The sequence below is a fragment of the Anguilla rostrata genome, chromosome 1 (genome assembly GCF_018555375.3).
Source record: "Anguilla rostrata isolate EN2019 chromosome 1, ASM1855537v3, whole genome shotgun sequence".
NCBI lineage: Eukaryota > Metazoa > Chordata > Actinopteri > Anguilliformes > Anguillidae > Anguilla > Anguilla rostrata.
This window is the reverse complement of record NC_057933.1, coordinates 41,608,964-41,630,415: the sequence shown is the minus strand read 5'-3', so window position 1 is coordinate 41,630,415 and position 21,452 is coordinate 41,608,964. Positions and strand designations below refer to the sequence as shown.

At 44.4% G+C, this 21,452-nt stretch overlaps 1 protein-coding gene across 1 annotated transcript in view; it reads right to left on the bottom strand.

The window, feature by feature from the left end:
* The window catches only part of lrrfip2 (leucine rich repeat (in FLII) interacting protein 2), a 53,366-nt gene that overhangs the window by 13,811 nt on the left and 18,103 nt on the right, over nucleotides 1-21,452 (bottom strand). Inside the window, exons 3-18 of the mRNA XM_064333393.1 lie at nucleotides 20,543-20,629; nucleotides 17,770-17,823; nucleotides 17,630-17,677; nucleotides 16,975-17,055; nucleotides 15,119-15,166; nucleotides 14,339-14,410; nucleotides 12,400-12,516; nucleotides 11,653-11,700; nucleotides 11,485-11,529; nucleotides 10,602-10,649; nucleotides 10,225-10,281; nucleotides 6,350-6,418; nucleotides 5,083-5,196; nucleotides 3,781-3,825; nucleotides 2,806-2,937; nucleotides 960-1,031 (exon numbers count right to left, since the gene is read on the bottom strand). Of these exons, the coding sequence (XP_064189463.1) occupies nucleotides 960-1,031; nucleotides 2,806-2,937; nucleotides 3,781-3,825; nucleotides 5,083-5,196; nucleotides 6,350-6,418; nucleotides 10,225-10,281; nucleotides 10,602-10,649; nucleotides 11,485-11,529; nucleotides 11,653-11,700; nucleotides 12,400-12,516; nucleotides 14,339-14,410; nucleotides 15,119-15,166; nucleotides 16,975-17,055; nucleotides 17,630-17,677; nucleotides 17,770-17,823; nucleotides 20,543-20,629 (1,137 nt within the window). The remainder of the gene's footprint in view (nucleotides 1-959; nucleotides 1,032-2,805; nucleotides 2,938-3,780; nucleotides 3,826-5,082; nucleotides 5,197-6,349; nucleotides 6,419-10,224; nucleotides 10,282-10,601; nucleotides 10,650-11,484; nucleotides 11,530-11,652; nucleotides 11,701-12,399; nucleotides 12,517-14,338; nucleotides 14,411-15,118; nucleotides 15,167-16,974; nucleotides 17,056-17,629; nucleotides 17,678-17,769; nucleotides 17,824-20,542; nucleotides 20,630-21,452) is intronic.

Below are 21,452 nucleotides of genomic sequence, written 5' to 3'. Positions count from 1 at the left end.
GTCTGAATAACCCCCCTCCCCCTCCTCTTCCTCAGCTGATGCGTGCAGAGCGTTCTGCTGCAGAATGACTGCCGTGCACCACCCATCACCATAAAGTGGTTTGAGATCCATAAAAAGCATGAACAGCACTAAAACAAAACCAATCAATCTTCAGTGACAGACTTATATTTAAAGCAGCAGGTAACAAATGTGACACCTGAAAAAGAAAAACAACAACCCAGCGAGACTGACTGAGTCCAGAACACTTGAGCGTTACCAGTGAGAAGCATGCCAACATTCATAGTGTGTTAGTAACGTACTATTTTTAACATGGCGAGGCACGTGTTTCAAAACCCAAATAATCTGGGTTTAATCAGACGTTTTCCCAGCTAGCAGGACAGCAGTGTGTAAGCAGGAACTATATTTCACTCTGACAAAGCAGTGCTTTACACACCAGCCACCAACACACTCACAAACCGTTGCAGTTTCTCCATTGGATTTCTACTCGACCTACATTTATCTACCTTTATGGACTGAACACTGTGGAAAGCGCACTAATCGTATCTATGTGTAGGACCTGCGTACTGAACTACGGCAGAAAAGACGCGTAAACGCCAGTCCCACGGTCTGAAAGCGCTGAGGAACAGCAGACGTCATGCCGCCACTAGGAGGTCATCTCCAACAGGGGTGAGGAGGTTAAAGGTTAGGTCTGTGCTTGGAGCAGCCCGGTCCGGGGGACCCACCACGCGTGCCTCCCCTTCAGGATAACGCCGACCTTGGTCACTTTGGCCGAAAGCCTTAGTTTGCCATTTATATTAGAGAACCAATCAGACGAGCCCTGCAGTGAGAGCCGAGGAGGTCTGCTGGAGGCACAGTGGGACCCGGGGAGCGGGGCTGGGGTACACGCTCACAGCTCACCGCAGTCACGGGTGCAGGGACGGGGGAAACAGAAAGCATGCTGGGAGCTACGGCCCCTCTACCTTCAGCTCTTTAAGTCCCTGCATGTATCTCCCCTCTACATCCTGTATCTGGTCCTTAAGATCATAGATATCCTGTTGAACAAACGAGATGAATTGGGGAGGGTTTTGGGGGAAATGACAGCACTCACAGACAGTTCAAACGCCATAGCCTGGAGTCAGGAGGAAATCGTTCACATATTATTTAGTTTAATACGAATTCACACATTAATACGCAGTATTTCCTTTTTTTTCCTAATTTATCAGACACCCTTCCACCTCTGATAGCACCGCCTTGTGAAGAAAGGCTTGCGTGCTGTGCATGAAAGCCAGATCAAAATGAAACCACACAGTTTCTCCCTAAAATCATCCTGGGGAAAAATATTTGAAATCCTGCATGTGTTTATACCACCGGAGTCAAATTTGAGCAAATTAGATTAATTGTGTATCTTTGTGCGATAAACGGCAGGTTATTTAATATGTGGCAATAAACAAATGACTATATTTGTGCCAATTAACCATATTATTCTGTAATCACTACCTGGCTGATTATTCCATGCATGCTAATTAGCCAATTATGCTTTGTGAACTGCCTAGCTTATTAGTCTCTGTATGCTAATTATTCGCTGTGCACTAATTAGACATTGAAACTGAAATACAGAAGTTGCTCACTAAAAGCATGTCACTGAGTACGTGTCCCATCCTATGGCTAAATGTCAGAATGTTAAGTACTAATTATTCATACATGAAATGCTAATTATGTTTTTATTCACATTATGATTTTTATACCATTAACATTTACAAGAATGTAGAGCTAATGCAGAGTTAACTCAGTTGTTTTATTCAGACTAAATATTAATTATACTTTTATTCAAATCAGTTTATCATCATTTTAATTCATAATTGTAATAATGAATAACAGTTATTTCTTATAACAGTTCATGCAAGGACATTTAAAAATATCAGACAAGTCCTTGCCATACCTACTCAGAATCCGATCTGTTTTCAGTCTTTATCTGTATCTTGCTTCAGCTGTATCCTTAAACTGCTTCCTAGTATTGCATAAATGTTCACATTGACATGAACATTTCATACAACACTACAGAAGAGAGACTTCTCTTTTCCTGAATTTTATGGTGAAGTAGAAAGTTTAGATGTCATTCCTAACATGCTCTCCTTGAAAACAACAGTTACTGAAAGGTAATAATGGTCATGTCAATGGAAATAAAGTGTACAAGATCCACAATGCTTCAGCTGCGCAGATGTGATCTTACCCTCAGTTTGCTGAGCTCATAGCTGCAGCTGCGCAGATGTGATCTTACCCTCAGTTTGCAGAGCTCATAGCTGCAGCTGCGCAGATGTGATCTTACCCTCAGTTTGCTGAGCTCAAACGTAGCAGCAGCTGCGCAGATGTGATCTTACCCTCAGTTTGCTGAGCTCATAGCTGCAGCTGCGCAGATGTGATCTTACCCTCAGTTTGCTGCGCTCATAGCTGCAACTGCTCAGATGTGATCTTACCCTCAGTTTGCTGAGCTCATAGCTGCAGCTGCGCAGATGTGATCTTACCCTCAGTTTGCTGCGCTCACAGCTGCAGCTGCTCAGATGTGATCTTACCCTCAGTTTGCTGAGCTCAAACGTAGCAGCAGCTGCGCAGATGTGATCTTACCCTCAGTTTGCTGAGCTCAAACGTAGCAGCAGCTGCGCAGATGTGATCTTACCCTCGGTTTGCTGAGCTCAAACGTAGCAGCAGCTGCGCAGATGTGATCTTACCCTCGGTTTGCTGAGCTCAAACGTAGCAGCAGCTGCGCAGACGTGATCTTACCCTCGGTTTTCTGACCTCACAGCTGCAGCTGTGCGCTTGTGATCTTACCCTAAGTTCCGTGAGAGAAGCGTCCGGGTCCGCGATGCTCCCAGTGTCCCCGCTCCCCCTCCGGGACGAGGAGCCCCCCAGAATGGCCAGCGCAGCGGTCGAGAGGGCCGGAGTGGTGCATCGGGACGACGGCTGAAAGACACGCATCACAGACACAATGCCTCTACGGACCAATCCGAGAGCTCTCCAAGTATTTTCGCCCGGTCCAATTTGAATTTACTTGCAGCAGTCTGCTGACCAAAATGGGGACTAGCCAATCAGAGCAGAGTAAACATGAGGCCACCTCAGATCTTTTCACATTAAAACATAATTTAATCCAGTAGCTTTGATCTCGCAATTTCAAACATAATTTAATTTCAGGCTTTGAAGTCTAACTGGGGAATGGTGGATCAGAGGGTGTGCTTCTAACCACACAATGCAGCACTGTTTCTCAGCAGAAATACTGCGCTGATTCTCTTTTAAGCAAATATTGGGTTAACTGTACTAGCTAGCAAGTTAGCTGAGACAATAAGGCAGATCTCCCACCAGAAGCCATAAAAATATGCAAGTGCTTGCGCTGAGTGTGTGTGCTTAGGTACTGAGTGTGTTCACTGAAGTACTGAGTGTGTTCACTGAAGTACTGAGTGTGTGCACTGAAGTACTGAGTGTGTGTGCTTAAGTACTGAATGTGTGTGCTTAAGTACTGAGTGTGTGTGCTGAAGTACTGAGTATGTCTGCTTAAGTACTGAGTGTATGCACTGAAGTCTTGAGTGTGTGTGCTTAAGTACTGAGTATGTCTGCTTAAGTACTGAGTGTGTGCGCTGAAGTCTTGAGTGTGTGTGCTTAAGTACTGAGTGTGTGTGCTTAAGTACTGAGTGTGTCTGCTTAAGTACTGAGTATGTCTGCTTAAGTACTGAGTGTGTGCACTGAAGACTCAAGTGTGTGTGCTGAAGTATCGAGTGTGTGTACTGTAGTTCCAAGACCTGGGTTACTCACCCGACTGTACGGATCAGTGTACTGCTTATCACATTTTTCATCCAGCTGAAAGGAAGGAGAATAAGCAGTGTTATCCACACCAACAAAGGAAATAAGGCTCAACACACACACTTTCCAGCGCCGTTTCCTTCCTCAGTGTTATACATTTCACAGTTCATTCTTCACCTCCAGTTTGAACCTTAAAGACAACTGATTAGTGAAAAACACAAACACCTTAAAAGACACCCAAAACTGCACAGTGAAATAAAAACATTCTACTACACCTGCAGATAACGTCAGCTGGAAGCTGGAAATTCATTTGACTTTGATTATGAAAAAAAGGTGAGTATTTGAGAGTTTAGCTGGTCACACAATCATGCACCCATACAGGCTTCCTTTTCTCCGGGCAACCTTTGAAGCCTTTACATCTCACACAACACATTCAGTGATGAAGCAGCATGCAGTTAAGGGCATACAAGTCTTTCTATCTGGAAATCTGAATCAAAAGGACTTCAATCAAATGTTTGTTTTAAGTTGTAGCAAAATAAAAAAATACAATCAAATAAAAAAAATAAAAAAAACAAGAGTTAGTATTTCACACGAAGTACAAAAAACTAAATAATTCCATGTTTCAGTCATGCCTCCACGCACAAATGACCAATTTTCTCATCAAAGGATGCAAACTGTAAATATCCATCAATGACTAAAACCCAACTGTGAAGACCTCTACCTTAGTTCCCATGACCTGGAAATAGCCCAACCCTAACACCTCAACCCTCATACTGTAGCCTACCTCAACAGCCCAACCACAATACATCATCACTTCACATCTTGAGTGAAGTCATCATGGAGTGCAAAGAACACATCCGTTTTCACAACATGCAGAGTAAAGTCATTTCAGTTGCATGCCGAGACTTTTTAGCGAGATGCATTAGATGTTTAATGCATAGACCCTGGTCAGTACCTCATGTAATCACTTTCTGCTCCTGTAGTATTCAAATATACATGAAATACATTTGGCTCAGGATGAAATAGTCTCAAACACATATCAGAAAAAGTACAACGGATGGGACAGAGCAGTGTCCAGAAGCCAGCTCAAGGGTTAATGCTCCATTTATCCTGTAAATGCAGAATTATTATGAGGGCAACAGCAGTTCATGAGACAGAGGGGGAGGTTTCTTTACACTACAAACCGGCACCCTGTCATCATACCGTCTGCTTCACGCACAGACGATTTGTCCAAACGAGCTGCTTGTTAAGGAAGGCTACCTAAAGCACAAAGCATGCTTTCGGGGCGGGGGGCTGCCACGCCCTGTCACTCACGCTGTCCAGGTCAGGGATGCTCAGCTCGTCCAGGTCGGACACAATGCTGCCCCTACGGTTGGAGCGGCTGAAATAGTCAGCCGCCGTTTCGCTGATGTCAGAGAAGTCAGAGGACTACACAACGGCGGTGTGAGAGACACAGAGAGAGAGAGACAGACAGACACAGAAAGAGAGCGAGAGAGAGAGAGGGTGAGGATGGACGTGGTAAAGGTCGCTCGCTCGCGCAGTGTGAGCGAGAGACTGAGGGAGACAGAGAGGATGAGCGTAGTTTAAGTCACTCATTCACACTAAGGAATTCCAGCATGAGGCTCTGTACATATTTGCAATACTGGTGATTTGCCTATGAATTATTTTGCGGTGTTTAGATGACAGTTATACCATTACTTTTTTCAGTTGGCTGCACCTGACCCATTAGCATAGCCTACATTACGATACACCATATGTTTATCATTCAATAACATAATGCTGATCAAGCAACAGTCCTCATTATGTACTCTTTTCACCGACGCCATACTGACTGTGTACATTTCAACAATACATTATAGTCAAGCATGGTGCATCTCCGCAGAATTAAAACTCCTATTTCAAGGCATTTGCAAATGACTACTAATAAAGACACAATTTATTATAATTGTGTAATAGAATTTATGGTGGTGCTGTGGACCTAAACAATCCAATCAAAGTTTGTAATCAAAACACATGCAAAATACAATAAATATAACATATCATGCTGAGAAAACTAAACAGCTATCCCCTTTAACTCCATTAGCAGGTTACAGTAAATCTGAAGATTTCTAATGGTGAATTATAAGAGCAGCCTCAAATGACTACTGTAAGTAAACACTGCATGTCAGTGTGGTAAACAGAATCAGAGATGTTACGTGTTAACAAATGAAAACAGTGGAAAGTGTAAAGGGTTACAAGACTGAAGTGTCTGGCTAGATTTATGTTCATTTTAATAGTACCGGTACAATTAGGCCTATCTATGACTATCTTCTGATGTTCTCTATGTTCAAACAAAGACTGCAGTTCACAACTGAACACAGTGAAGTAGAATAAGTGAAAGCAGAGGACCAGCGGTACACGAGTGACTGATCCGACATGGGGAGCAGGGTAGGGCTTCCCCAGCTCATCCCACCTCAGCAGCTGGGTCTTACAGTACATCAGTTCCCACTGTAATGTTATCGATATCATCCCCCCCCCGCTAAAGTCTGCCATCTTTCCCCGAGGGGCACAGACACCGTCCCCCAGCATGCTTGCAGCTCACCACGCTGTCCCTCCGGCCGCGACTGTACCGGTCCTGGGATACGGTGCTGGAGCTGTCATCATCCGAGGACTAAGAACATTAAAAAGACATGAGGACCCCGTCTTCCGTTTCACACATGTGCATGGCACTCCTCCAGTTTCACACTCACCCTCTCTCACAGAGACAGCACTCCTCCAGTTTCACTCTCACCCTCTCTCACAGAGACAGCACTCCTCCAGTTTCACACTCACCCCCTCTCACAGACCTCGTCACACTACCACAGCACACTCTCCAGTTTCACACTCACCCTCTCTCACAGAGACAGCACTCCTCCAGTTTCACACTCACCCTCTCTCACAGAGACAGCACTCCTCCAGTTTCACACTCACCCCCTCTCACAGAGACAGCACTCCTCCAGTTTCACACTCACCCTCTCTCACAGACAGCACTCCTCCAGTTTCACACTCACCCTCTCTCACAGAGACAGCACTCCTCCAGTTTCACACTCACCCCCTCTCACAGAGACAGCACTCCTACAGTTTCACACTCACCCTCTCTCACAGAGACAGCACTCCTCCAGTTTCACACTCACCCCTCTCACAGAGACAGCACTCCTCCAGTTTCACACTCACCCTCTCTCACAGAGACAGCACTCCTCCAGTTTCACACTCACCCTCTCTCACAGAGACAGCACTCCTCCAGTTTCACACTCACCCTCTCTCACAGAGACAGCACTCCTCCAGTTTCACACTCACCCTCTCTCACAGAGACAGCACTCCTCCAGTTTCACACTCACCCTCTCTCACAGAGACAGCACTCCTCCAGTTTCACACTCACCCCCTCTCACAGAGACAGCACTCCTCCAGTTTCACACTCACCCTCTCTCACAGACAGCACTCCTCCAGTTTCACACTCACCCTCTCTCACATAGACAGCACTCCTCCAGTTTCACACTCATGCTCTCTCTCTCGCTCACACACACACACACACACACATACACAGCACTCCTCCAGTTTCCCACTCACCCTCTCACACACAGACAGCACTACTCCAGTTCCGCACTCACCCCTTCACATATGTACACAGTACTTCAATTTCACAGTCACCCTGTCAGACATGCACAAAGTAAAACTTTTGCCACACTATCCAAATAAAATGTCTTTTGCTGAAATGCACTGGTCGCTAAGCACAAACAATCACTTTCATAAACGGACAGGCACCACCGGGTGGTGCTGCGAGAGGCAACATCAGAGGCATCATCTCAGGGTGCACAGTTATTCTCTGGAAACAAAAATCATCTAAAGGAGACGTCATTTGTTTGAAAGCAATCAATCTCCTAGCTGGGTGTGTACTGGCACAGAGAAGATCCAAATATAGCAAATGACTGCAATCGCCTATAAATCATTTTCAGAGAATGACTCTTGGTTCCTTTTGCACACAACGTAACTCAGGCACAAACGCAGCATCACCTATGCTCTCCAGCAGGCACACAAACACCGGTAACTATTCATCTTCATGCATCACACAAGTATAACGGGTGTAGTACTACAGACACAAATCCAAACACATTCACATTCTCACACATCCACATAAGTGAGCCTTCTCACACTGTCATTTGCTTTGAATTAGCCTACCAATTTATCATTTTCTCTTCAGTACTCAATACTAAACTGAAATATTAAGAGTGGAAATTGAATGTATAATAATGGAATACTAAATTTAACAGCTATTATTTGTATCTTGAATATCAATTTAAATGCCTTGCAAATGTGAACATTACCATATTGAATGTGAAAATGTGATGGTTTTTCACAACAAGCTACCATTATAAATCCCTATTATAACATTTTATGTGGATATCATAATCAACTTTTTAATGGAATTTTATAGTTCATGGCCACTTACTAGTGCTGCAACTACAGACAGATGAGAATGCTCTTTGAACACTCAAACTCATCCCCACACAACACCACACGTCTCTCCATTGATCTCAAAACTCATCTTCACAAGGCATGCATTTTTCACAGGGACCCATTTGTTTGCAAAAATAACTCAAAAAATAATAATAATATGCACAGAAAAATACAAAAAAATATAGGCCATTTCCTTACCGCAAATGAGCAGAACATGAAAACAGATACAGGTCTGATAATACAACACAGACTAACGACCAAACACAGCGGTGCTTGAAAACTACCATTACATATATGTTCAGATTTGTATTAAAAGAAATGGAACAAAACTAATCGGATCAATCATGGTATTTTTCACTGTGGCAGGCCACTAATAAAGCCAACAGAGAAGCGTAATATAAAGCTGTCAACTTGGCCTCTCAACACGCAGCTGCATTAAGCCAAGGACAAAAACAACCGTTTATGAGCGTCCGAGTGCACGCGTGTGTGAGAGAGACACAGGGAGAAAATATAATTTCTCCTCTGAAGGTCTCTCTGTTTTCGAATGGTAAAAAAACAAACAGGGGCCTACAAAGTCAGAAGCTCTCACAAGGGGTGGCAGTGTAATATAATGGTTAGTGAACCAGAGTAGGAGCTGTTTTACTCTTCAGCAACGCAGTTTACACAAATAGCTTCTGTATACATCCTGATGTTTAAACAGGATTGTATGTAAAAAGCTGTGCGCCACTTCGGGTAAGAACATCTTCTAAAGAGAAATTTCATGTAAATGTAGGGTGCCCACACTTATACTTGGAAGCTTGATTTTTATGTTTGAGATATTCCTTTCATACTCCTAGGCAATGAAAAATCACAGTTGTGACTGATGTGTCTACTAAACAAGAATGGAGAGTGATTTATTTCTAAGGGAAAACATGACATCACATAATGATGTGATTTCTATGAGGCATTAATGACACAGCCCATCATTAGATTAAAAGACGTTTAATACCAAGGGGTCCATTTTTAAAATGATGACGAATCTTCCTTCGCCTTCCCTGTCGGTAGGCCACCCTCAGGTGTGAGCAGTTTAAACGTCGTGTGCTGTGGGCACTGTAAGTCTCTTCATCCTGCTACGTGATTCGCTGAGCAGCGTGCGGCCTGTTAAGCTACGCAGCCGATTACCCAGAGGATCTGAACTCCATCAGAAGGGTGGCCCATCACGCGCGTGCAGTTTGGCTAGCGCTCTACTGAACGCGCTACGCAGGAACCCGTGCGCTGGCATGCGAAGCCGCAAGAGCGCCCTGTTCCACAAAAGCAGCCGCATGGTCTGTGGTGAAAGAGTCCTCAGCACAGTGCTACACAGTGAAGAAGCTACCGATATAAAAACCAGACTGACGGAAACTGTCAATAGACATCCAGCTCCTGGGCTTGCCGTACTACAGGGCAGCTTATTTTGCCATGGCAACGTCCAGGAGTCTGCAGCACTTGTGAAAGAAGGAACATGTTGATCCTTGACATGCCTATACTGGTTACAGATTCATTGGATCCTGTGCTTAGATATGGCACAGTCTAACAGGCCAGCGCATGGTGTGCGCGTGTGTGTGTGTGCGTGTGCGTGTGTGCACGTTAGTGTCGAGAACATTAATCCACACCATGCAGGTTATCAGCAACAGACGACTGTGTGTGTGCGCGTGCATGTGTGTGTGCATGTATGCTTGTGTGTATGCGTGTGTGCATGTGTGTGTGTGTGTGCTTGTGGGTATGTGTGTTTGTGCGTGCGTGTGGGTATGTGTGTGTGTGTGTGTGTGTGTGTGTGTGCGTGCGTGTGTGTGTGTGTGTGTGCGTGCGTGTGGGTATGTGTGTGTGTGTGTGTGTGTGTGTGTGTGGGTATGTGTGTGTAGGTATGTGTGTGTGTTTGTGCCTGTGGATAAGTGCGTGAGGGCATGTGTGAAAGTGTGCAGGAGCGTGTGCCTGTGTCTGTGTGATTTACGTTCAAGGTCTTACCACAGGGCTGCTCTGTGTGGAGCTGCTTGTTCCTGAGGCCCAGCTGTACTCAGAGGGCTGCGGGGAGAGTCAGGGTGACATCACTAACAACTCACGTACTGTATATATGCACACACGCGCACGCACGCACGCACGCACGCACGCACGCACGCACGCACGCACGCACGCACGCACGCACGCACATGCACGCACGCAAGAATGCACCCGCACGCGCACACACGCACACAAAGGGAGATTGTGGACAGAGTCAAGGGGACATGACTGTCTACTCTCTCACACACACTTGCTAATAACACAGACACAGGGCTGTGGGCACAGTCGGGGACTAAGCAGCCCCGCGTCGCTAACATTAACTACAGCACAGTCACAGCACTTACAGTTCTTGAATTATATGAGCCGTAGAGGTCGTCATCATACAAAGAAGCCTGAAGGCAAAAAGGAAACCCGCACACATCAGCACCAATTTGCACCAATTGCTACCAATTTCACACCCTAAAGCACCACACACAGAAATGACACAGCTTCAACGTGCTTTCATATGACCAGAAACACTCATATATGTTAGGTACAAATATTAATCAGCGCAAGGCTACACTCATATTAAACTCTAGGCCAACGCAGGTTATCTTCATTCAAAAATGTTTAACAAATTTTAACAAATATATGAACTTGCAAATTTTACACTCGGTCAAAGACAAAATCGCCAAACAGTTATCATGTAGGCTAAGACACGACACACCTTGAATCAGCCAGGCCCCAAACATACTGTTTGGGAGAGATCATGCGGCTCACATGAACGCAACTCAATATCAATATATATTCCCTTGAATTACGTAGGTAACCCTAAATACAGACATTCCCTTTCACACTATGGTACAGTATGTGTTAAGCACTTGCAAGGGTGACATAAGTCTAACATTGGCTTCGTTTTCAAGTGTTCAGAGAGCATAGAGTAGAGAGAAAGCTCGGCTTTTCAGCAAGGTTTAGCATCTTAGCGGTCTGTACTGGTAGTAGGGTTTAGCAGTTCCCTGTTGGATCCAATGAAAAGCTCCACTATTAGGAAGGTTTAGCATTTCACCGTTTACTGTAATGAAGAGCTCTGCTGGTAATAAGGCCAGCTTGCGTCAGGGACAGGAGGACTCTGGGAATGGTGAAACTGACATGCACTGCGCGCAGCTGATTTTTGGCACGCTGCGTTTAAGCTGCACGGCGAGACCACAACTGCAGGCAGAATGAGGCATGCGCGGGTGTGTCACGCACCAGGCTCTGGCTGCGGGTCAGCCCGGTGCCGGAGGGGGGTGTGGCCTGTGAGACGGGAGGAATGGGAGTGTGTCACTCAGAGAGAGACGGTAACGCATGGCAACGCACAGAGCTCTGGTATTCTGACTAAGCTGCACCCTTAGGGGGCGCCAGCACTGTCACACTAACCCTGTGGCTCCGGGACGTCCCCAGGGGTTCGTTGTACACAGAAGAAGACTGCATTGAGAGAGAGAAAGAGAGGGAGAGTGGAGTCACAGTGCCAGGCAGTGTTAGAACAGTGCATTGAGAGAGGGAGAGAAAGAGGAGTCATTGTGTCAGGCAATGAGAGTACTGTGCCTAGGACTGGGTGCCAGGGTCCTATGTCATACTGCCCCTTACATAAATATTTCATGCAGCCATGTTTTCCCAAGATTACAGATCTTGTTTACATCTTGGAAAATAAATGAATAAACCTGGCCTGGTATTACAAGTGGTATCCTGTACTTGAATACTAAGTATTTCACACCCTTGGCGGACAGGAAGTAAGAGGACTGAGACAGGACACACCCTAGGCTGACAAAGGGAAGAGGGAGACAGGACACACACTACCGACACCCACAGGAAAAGGAGAGGGACAGAATTGACATCCTAGGCAGACAGACTGAAGGAGGACAAAGAGAGGACACATCCTAGACTGACAGACAGAGGGAGGCAGGAGAGAGGACACACGCAATGTTGACAGACAGAAAGTGACAGGAGAGAGAGGACACACCCAATGGTGACAGACAGAAAGAGAAGGGAGAGAGAGGACACACCCTAGGCTGGCAAGCAGGAAAAGGAAGGAGAGGAGGACACCCCCTTAGCAGTGAGGTGGGAATTAAAGAGAAAAGAGGAAACACCCTAAGCTAACAGGCAGGAGTGAGGGAAAAAACACACCCTAGGCTGATATGAAGGGAGAGAAGGGAGAGGAGGACAGGCTCTAGGCTGATAGGCAGAAACAGGTTTGCTGTTCTGTAGGCTGCTGTATTTCCTTTGGTCATGGAACAGTCCGGTCTGAAGAAAAAAGAAGTAATTCTGAACATTAACAGAAAGCAGTCATGAGTAATGAGCACTTCAAGGTCATACAGTGCATACAGTAACATTAGGAGCGGGACCGTTTACTCGGGAAAACAAGTACCCCTCCACAGATTCCTAAACGCTCTGAAAAAATGCAATGTGAAAATCTGAAATACTTGAGGAAACGCAATGACAAATCAGCCTGTCATAATTTAAAAAAACTGTAAAAAGTCCCAACTCTAATTAGCATTACAATATTCAACTATGAGATCATACAGTATATATTCCAGTATTACTTTATCCATGAGATCATACAGCATATACACCAGCGCTACTAACTTTAGCTATGAGGTCATACAATATAATTAGCCAAAGACTAACAGTGGTAGAGTATGATCTGCATTGCTTGCGTTTTTATCCAATTTGTTTTTCATAACATATCTTTTAATAACGAATATACGGTTTAGGACTGTAGCTCCCTTGAATTCAACATTGAGTTCAGAACTGTATAGAGAGCAAACTATTGCTTATGAGTTTTGTGAATTACCTTCAGCAAGGCGCTTTGAATATGTTTTCAGTTAGCCAAACCAAATAGGTAAGCAATCAATAAAGGGGGTTTGTCGGGTGGCTCATATAAATGCTCACGCCTTCCTGCATGTGAATATAGGCCCAAAGGTCCAATACTGAACCCAGATTGTGGGCGGCAGCCCCACAGTGTGCCTCCCCACAGTAATAAAGTTTTAATCTTTCACTTTCAGTTGTAATCGGCTGGCAAACGTCAGCTGCTCTCTCGCTTGCCAGCTGGCTCTGACACCTAAACAAAGCTGGCTTCCTTGGCCATTTTAAGGTGACAGATAGGCCTATAAACTTGATTTCATCATTTAATTAATTAATTATAAATAAAATGACTTTTCTTTGAACATAATGCAGCATAACGGGCACGTTTTGGTTTGCTCTCGAGTAATTCTTACACGATTGGTTACATGATTGCACCTCCTCACTGGCTTTATTACTGAAGAACCAAAGTTCATTTTTTCATTTAATCAGTTTTTCTTGTTGTTAGTGATAAGGGCCTGAACTTTTATTGACTGAAATATGGCTCATGCCATCCAAAATTGTCACAGCATTTTGTCTTCATTTTCGATTTTCTATTTCTTTTACCAGTCAAGATGTATTTGACCATTCGTGTGATGTCAGAAAGAATTTCATTTAAATAGTTGAATTATGACAATGCGGTTTAGAAGCACTTTAGCACAAATAAAATGTGCATAAATCCTGGTATTCAAGTCATAAAAACTTAATTTTTGGTTGAAGTTACTGCATCCCATTACACCAAGTACCATTCTTTATGGACTAGCATCATCCTTACATCACAACCCATGTACCCAAACTAAATATACTGCATCAATGTCAAGTCAAAATATCCACACAATTAATAAATAGCACTTGTTGCAACACGGTTCATATACTGTATAGTCCGCTATCTGAGCAATAGCAACAGAACAGCATCAGAAACAAAAAACAACACAACCGATTTGGCAGTTTTACAGCTTCTGAGGAAATCTCAGCCATTTCTAAGTATTTGTCAAAACGAACGCTCATAGCATCTGCCGTCCAGTCATTACCTAAATAACTGCTTGCAATAAGCCAGACTGTGACCCTGCCTATGTGCATCTGTTACACTGTTTAATGGGAATGTTTTAATGTCTCAGCATTGTGACTGTCCATCTGGTTGCATTGTCTAGCGGGAGTGCATTAGCATTTGACTGCGTGTGGAGTCTCCACAACAGCGCACGCTTCCCGGCAGCGCTAAACTGACCAGCAGGTCCTTCCTGGAGGTGCTAGAGACAGGTGTCTTCTTTAGGCCGTAGAGGTCGCTGTACACAGAACTCTGCCGAGACACAGGGAGGGAAAAGCTGAGTCACTGCACCTGTCCCGTCGCCTCCAAAGGGACGAAGGCAATCAAAATCCAGAAACCATTACGAATAGGCCACTGACACACTGTACCCCTGATTTAGCACAGACCTCTGAAAAGAACAGTCCACAGCATTCCGTGACTGCTGTTAAATCTGCTATATCAGACGCACATCTCATGCTGCAGCCTAAAGCCTGATTCATCAGTAACGAATGAGCCCTCATCTGGACACCAAACTGTGTTCTTGAGTTCGGTGTCCAGATGAGGACAGATTAAATTATGAGTATCACTGAGAAGTATTGCTTACACTATTATAGGAAGTTTAAAAATTGGTGGGATGACTTTTCCATTTATATGAATCATAATAATAGGCTGCATCTGAATTTCATTTGAACTTCAGTGGCAAGTATGACGTATTAAAAAAAGAAGCAAAGTCAAAATGTCTACTTGGAAATAGTGTCACACATACAGCCAAAGAATCGGGGTGATACAAAAATAATTTCAACGGTAACATTTTTTTTTCCCTGCTCCAAAAAGTACTGACTACGTAAAATGGGGTGAATATATTTTTTATGAGGAATAGATGTTATTTGTGTTGTATTTTACAACAGAACACCCCTAAACACCATTCAGCAATAATCGGAGGACAACAGATAAAGCAGTGCTATACTGTTGATTACATACAGAAGAACGGGAGGGTCTGAGTGAAGATGTGCTGGGGAGGCTGTCAGACTGAGAGGAAGGAAAACAGAAAATTGGAGTCAGAAAATAAAGAGAGACAAAATAACCTAGAAACATAAAAACTTCTATACTAATATTAGACATGCTGAGCACAAACAAAACCAAGCCAAAACACAAATAAAACCAGTGAAGCTCCCTACACCTCAAGTTTCCAACCAAGAAAAGTGGATAAAAATAGACCTGAAAATGGAAGCCATTTTGAGTTATTGGTCAGTGACCTCCGGAAATTGACTAATAAATATAACTACAAGCAGTGGGGCTAAGTACTAATAGCACTGAAAAAATATACTATACATCCAGTTTTTGTGCCTCGATGTGGCAATACGGTGCCTAATGCATTGTTTTATGTTCCATATCAACCTTTTGTAGCCTATAAAGATTGGAGAAAATTGGCTGCAAAGTGGTGAGAATTCTCCTGTCATACACTCCTATGACACCAACTAATGTGACCTTTTGCAGGTAGTTTCTATGAGCACAGATGTACATGTAGGCTATATTAAATTTCCTGACTACAGGTTAAAGTCTAGAACACTACATTTTGACTTTCTTGTCGCAGCTATACGATTTCTACAACGTTTTTTTTTTTAATGTTGTATAGATATTCATAGAAACATTATGTGTTACAAATTTTCCTTCAATATGTCAACTGGTTTTGGAGACGGTGGAGTAACACCTGGAATGGTGGCTAATTCAAGACAGATGCAATCAATCGAGGAAATATGTCAATCACTGACTGCTGTCAGAGTTAAGTGTTTTTTCCATATATTTCTCCAAGTTAGCCAACTAAATGCTCGTGTGAGTCCATTTAGTGCCGTTTATCAAAAGTGAACTTTTGAAAAATGAATATTGCAGAAGGAGCCACTCAGTCCTCCAGCTCTTTACATCAGAATTACATATTTTCCCATTCATACCTTCGGAAAATGCAAGTGCAAATTCTTTTTTATGGCTTAATGAAAACTCTAAAAAGTAAAAATGAAAGTGACTACACAGGGTAGACAATGAACCCTGGACCTATGCACCTGCGGGGATGGCACCTCAAATATTGAATCTTTTAGGACCTAGGACATACAGCTTGAGCCTTGAGAGAAAATAATGTTAAGTTTTCTTTCCTGGTCCCTCTGTATATTAAAAAACTGTCTAAGCTTTTATGACCGCTGCATACTGCAAATATGGATTTGTGGCAAAAACAAAAAAAATCTATGTGGCGAAACAACAACACCAACCACTGTTGTTAGATCACACTTCCAACAAGCATTCACTACCACACAGAAATATTCACATATATATAATAGAAGCCCCATATTATTACAAAAAATAAGGTTAAAGATCATGCCTCGTGGCATTCATACACAAATTGATAAACAGTATGTATAAATATAAATATATATATATATACACACTATCAAGTGGCACCGAATAGCAGTTATTGTCCATCATCAAATTTATAGCTAGCATTATTGTACAATCAATATAATTTAAGGCAAAACCTTCTTGACAATTAATTTCCCATTGTCAGACGAGCATTCTAAAAGTATTTCCCTCTACTTAATTTAGGAAATTTAGGAGCCACAGACCATCCACTTTATGAAGCAACACAAAAAAAAGAAACAAGCACAAGACTTTCATTTTTACCCTGTAAAGCTATTAATGAAAAGTGAGTCATGTGTTGTCAGTCAGCAGAATTAATCAATGATGCTTGTTGGCACACGTTAGCGTACAAGCATGCAAATAAGCACTCCCCACACACACACACACACACACACACACAGGCACACAGGTATGGGGACAGCCCCACGCACCAGCAGGTCTCTTCTGCGAGAGGTGCTGGCACGACTCCGGTGAGAGCTGCTCGTGTCCCGCAGTGAGGAAGAGGAGGACGACTACCAGAACAGAACACGGGATGCATCAGAAGTGCAAAACAAACAACCCACCGCTTAAAGCACTTATATTCTTCCTCATTTTTTTAATACATTATGTTCTACACACACACGCCGTTGCTGCAGAAACAATACTAGTGTCACAGTAGAATGCTTGTGGGTCCCCACAATGCCCCAGTAGAAAGCGTGTGGGGCCCTGCATTGCCCCAGTAGAATGCTTGTGGGACCCTGCAATGCCCCAGTAGAATGCTTGTGGGGCCCTGCAATGCCCCAGTAGAATGCTTGTGGGGCCCTGCAATGCCCCAGTAGAATGCTTGTGGGACCCTGCAATGCCCCAGTAGAATGCTTGTGGGGCCCTGCATTGCCCAGTAAAGCACATGTAGGATGCTCCTGGATCCAGGAAATGTAATGCAGTCACGCTGACGTGCCACATGAATAATTTCCCAGAGGAAAAAAAAACTCTGCTAGAGTCCAAACAAAGTCCACAGATATGCTAGAACAAGCCAAGACTATTATAAATGGACTGTTACAGGAAAACACGATATGAACAGGCAGTGATTGTTTGAAAGGTACACACCCTATAATTCCCAACGCTACGAACTGATTTCACATCATCATCCAGCGCCTGAATGAACAAGAGAAGACACAAAGAGAGAGATGAGAAGAGCGATGGGGAAATGAGGAGGACAGGGAAAGCAGGAGATGAGGCGCACAAACCCGATGATGGTGGCTGCTGGACTTGTGGGAGTGTCGGGCCTTCTCCGTGTCGGCCTGGAGGGTGGGGCAGCAGGGAGAGGGGCAGCATGGGAAAAAGACAGGAAATGAGAGGAGAGGAGGCAGCTGGCATGGGAATGGCGAATGGACCGCCAACAACCGGAAGGGTGACCAAACTCGGAGCGGCCATTGCCAATGATCAAAGACGTGGAAAACAGCAGACCGCATGCTCCAACTCCATTCCAACCGCTCAACATCTGCCCACACAAACGCATGCACATGTGAGCGACGGCACCGTGTCCCGGATTTACAAAAACGAGGGAATTCTATCCATGTATCTTTCTCTCAACTCACCCAGCAAACAGCCTTTAAGACTGCCCTTCGAGAAGGCCTTAATTTTTATGATGGACGTACTTTTGAACAGCATGCCGCAAATGCATGACCTACAGCCACAATTTATAACTCGCTTAAAAGTGAAGGTCAGATTCCTTTGTCGTTTCCAAATGAAAAGCCCTTGCTATGAGCGCTATGCTAAAGAAGATGATTTTTCCGCTGCGCAACATGCTCATTCTCATTCCAGAGATCTGTGTGATAAGGAGAGGGAAGCACTCCAAAGTCCAGAGTCAAACTCAGGGCCTAACACTCTTAACACGGGGCAAGCCTGTCCACCCACCTACAGATTAACACAACGCCTTTAACACGACACAGGTGCGTTCAGTGTAAAACAGGCATTTAGGTTAAACCACGGTGTGCTACAGAGCAGCTGGCCCGCGGTGGAAGGTTACAGGTTTACAGTTTCCACACAGCGCCAAACCGCTAGCTTCTGCAAATCTCTCTATAAATCACTCTACAAGTGGCTGTGGGCAGAAGCTTCTCGATTAAACACACGACAGTAAAAACACGCTGTTATTGTGCAGAGAATAAAGAAAGTGCAGGGCTCTATGCTAACATTTTTATCAAGGAGCACATGCGCTCCTCAGTTGAAATTTTTAGGAGCATGCTGATGCATGCCAATTAGTGGACGAGCTCCTAAATGATATCTTCAGTTAGCACACGGCAAATGCTCCTAAAATGACTGCGGAGCCCTGAAGAGCATTAGTAGGGCGGGAACACAGAGGGCTGGGCATGCGGTCTCTCATACCATCCACTGGTGGATCTGCCCCCATTTCCTCCCAGAGGAGGAGGAGGAGGAGTGGTGGTGGGAGTGCTATAGGGGGGAAAAACACGTCCAAACAGTTATTCCCTGACTGCGAATGCTTCACGCATACCGTCAGCGCCTCCTCAGAACACACACTACACCTTTCCGCACATCTTTGAACAGAACGTGTCACAGCCTGAATCCTGGCCTACCTAGGGCAGACCCTGCGCGTTTAAAAATGCATAAAAACACTTCCGCGTTATTCGACTAACCCTGTGCTGTTCACCAGTGATGCAAGCTCAGATTAAGGAACCAAGCCCCAGCGATACAGGACCCATACTGCAGGCTTCTTTTTGTTTCCCACTTCTGTCACCATCTCACAAGCTTTATCAGAAGACCATGTATGACAGGCAGGTAAGACCTAAGTCCATAAATATGGAGCCATTTCCAAGGCCATTATCACACATGCACATTCCTCAGGCTAATGTGAGGTCTACACATACAAATGAAGGACTGCAATATCGCACAAAACTGAAATGTGTGTTCAAGTGAATATACAGATCATAGTTGTATTACTGACACAGAGCCATTTTTTCACGATAATCTTACAGCACAAAGGAAAGCAGGGTTCAGATTGGCACAATGCTGCAGGATGAATTTTAACTGGAATAAGACATGGGTTTGAATCTGTTGGCTATCAGGCTGTGCATCAACAGAGCTAAGCTGCAAGGCCAACATGTCACGTGAGTTCCAGCGTTCATTTTTTCTTATGTGCACCAAGCATGCACAGCACTGATTGGTCCAGGTATCCGATGTTACACTTGGACAAATCAAGCAAGTGCAGCTGAAAATAGCCACATGCCTCTGTATGTTTCTCCTAACGTCACCAATGTTTTCAGTTATCATACAAATAACATAAGCAGAGCCTTCCAGTTATCGTTCAGAAAACAATGTGCACAAGTCCAAGCAATGCCTTTGCGTCATCTTTCAGATAACATAATCTATGCCTTTTAGTCATAGCTAAACTGCACAATATTGGTTCAGTTATCCACACCTTCTTAGTGACAAAGAGCAAAGGCCAGCAATATAAAAAGGAGTGTACTTTACAGTCTTGATTATTTATTTCAGAATGATACGTTGGTTTGTAGGCTGTACACAGCAGAAAGTACCTTTTGCAAAACAAAGATAAACCTACAGAAGGAAACAGCACATGGAGAAAAACAGATATTCTGGGAGTCACGTTCAGTTCAAAATTCCTTTAGCTGGTGCTCAGAGTTAGCAAAACACAAGTTTGTGTTAAAAACCTGAATCTCTGTTTCATACAACCCATGCCTAGTTCTCACTGTACAGGTGGGCGCAATGCTTTGCGAGCTGAAGACACACCAGTGTGGATGACACCGCTTCTCCAGAGGCCGTCCACTCCCATCCCAACACAATCCCCACAAGCACAGCAATCAGACAATATGGAAAACGGCAATATGGCACAGTCAGGACCGAACTGAGCCAGCAAACAGCCTTTCCCAGGTGAACATGATGATGTCATTGAGCGCCATGTGTGATTTCCCCTCAAAAGGAGAACGCTGACTCTCAGCAGAGGGGAACCTGCAAGGACGGGCACGGACGCTTCAGCTGCCGTACCTCTTTCTGCTGTCGCTCCAGTTCTCTCATCCGGATATCCCTCGCTTCTGCCCGGGCCGCCCGCTTCGCAGCAAGTCTTGCCTCAGCCTGCAAGATAAAGGTGAAAAGTACATCGCCATGGTTACTACTATCTCTGTCAATACAAACTTTCAGCACCAATTTCCGATTTTTCCCCAACACCAATCCATAGCAGTGTGCAAAAGCATCAAGACTGAGCAAATCACTATGTTTATACAGACATAGCCTACATACAAAATAAGCGAACCAAAATCAAAGTCAAATGTGCAGGACCTTAGGAGAGGAACGAGTGTTTCTCCATGTAGAGTGCAGGCCTGCTCCATTTATCATTACAGTGCATGTGGTGGGAAGGGCCTGTGCCAAACCTGCCCGTCAATCAGGAAATTGACTACATTTTTCTCCACAAAACATTTCTCTCTCCATAACTCCCATGCTCTACTGGCATAAGAAAGAAAGAGAAATGATGCATATTATCCTTAGTCAAAATGCAAACTGGGTTATTAACATAATTTACATAAAGTATTTGGCATAAACTGCACAGAAATACCAGAAATTAAACCTGCATTCTCTTTTTCCAATTAGCATTTTCTTCAGCGTCACGGATGACGCAAAAGAGCGAAAATTGCACTCGGGCTGGAACCCGGCCAAGCTGTGAGGAGAGCGCGCGGGACGGAGCCGCTCCATGGTATCTGGGTCGGTAAGCGATAGCATCGGAAGGTTACCAGCTGAAGGTAGCCAGGTGCAGTTTGAATAGATGAGTCACGCGGCACCGCGCCGTTGCCATGGCTTTTATTTCTGATAAACAGCAGGTCGCTCCAGGCTGCTCCAGAGCCTTGTTTGAACCGAGCGCCTTGATCATCCCTGTGACAAATATTCCAGCATGCACTTTGCA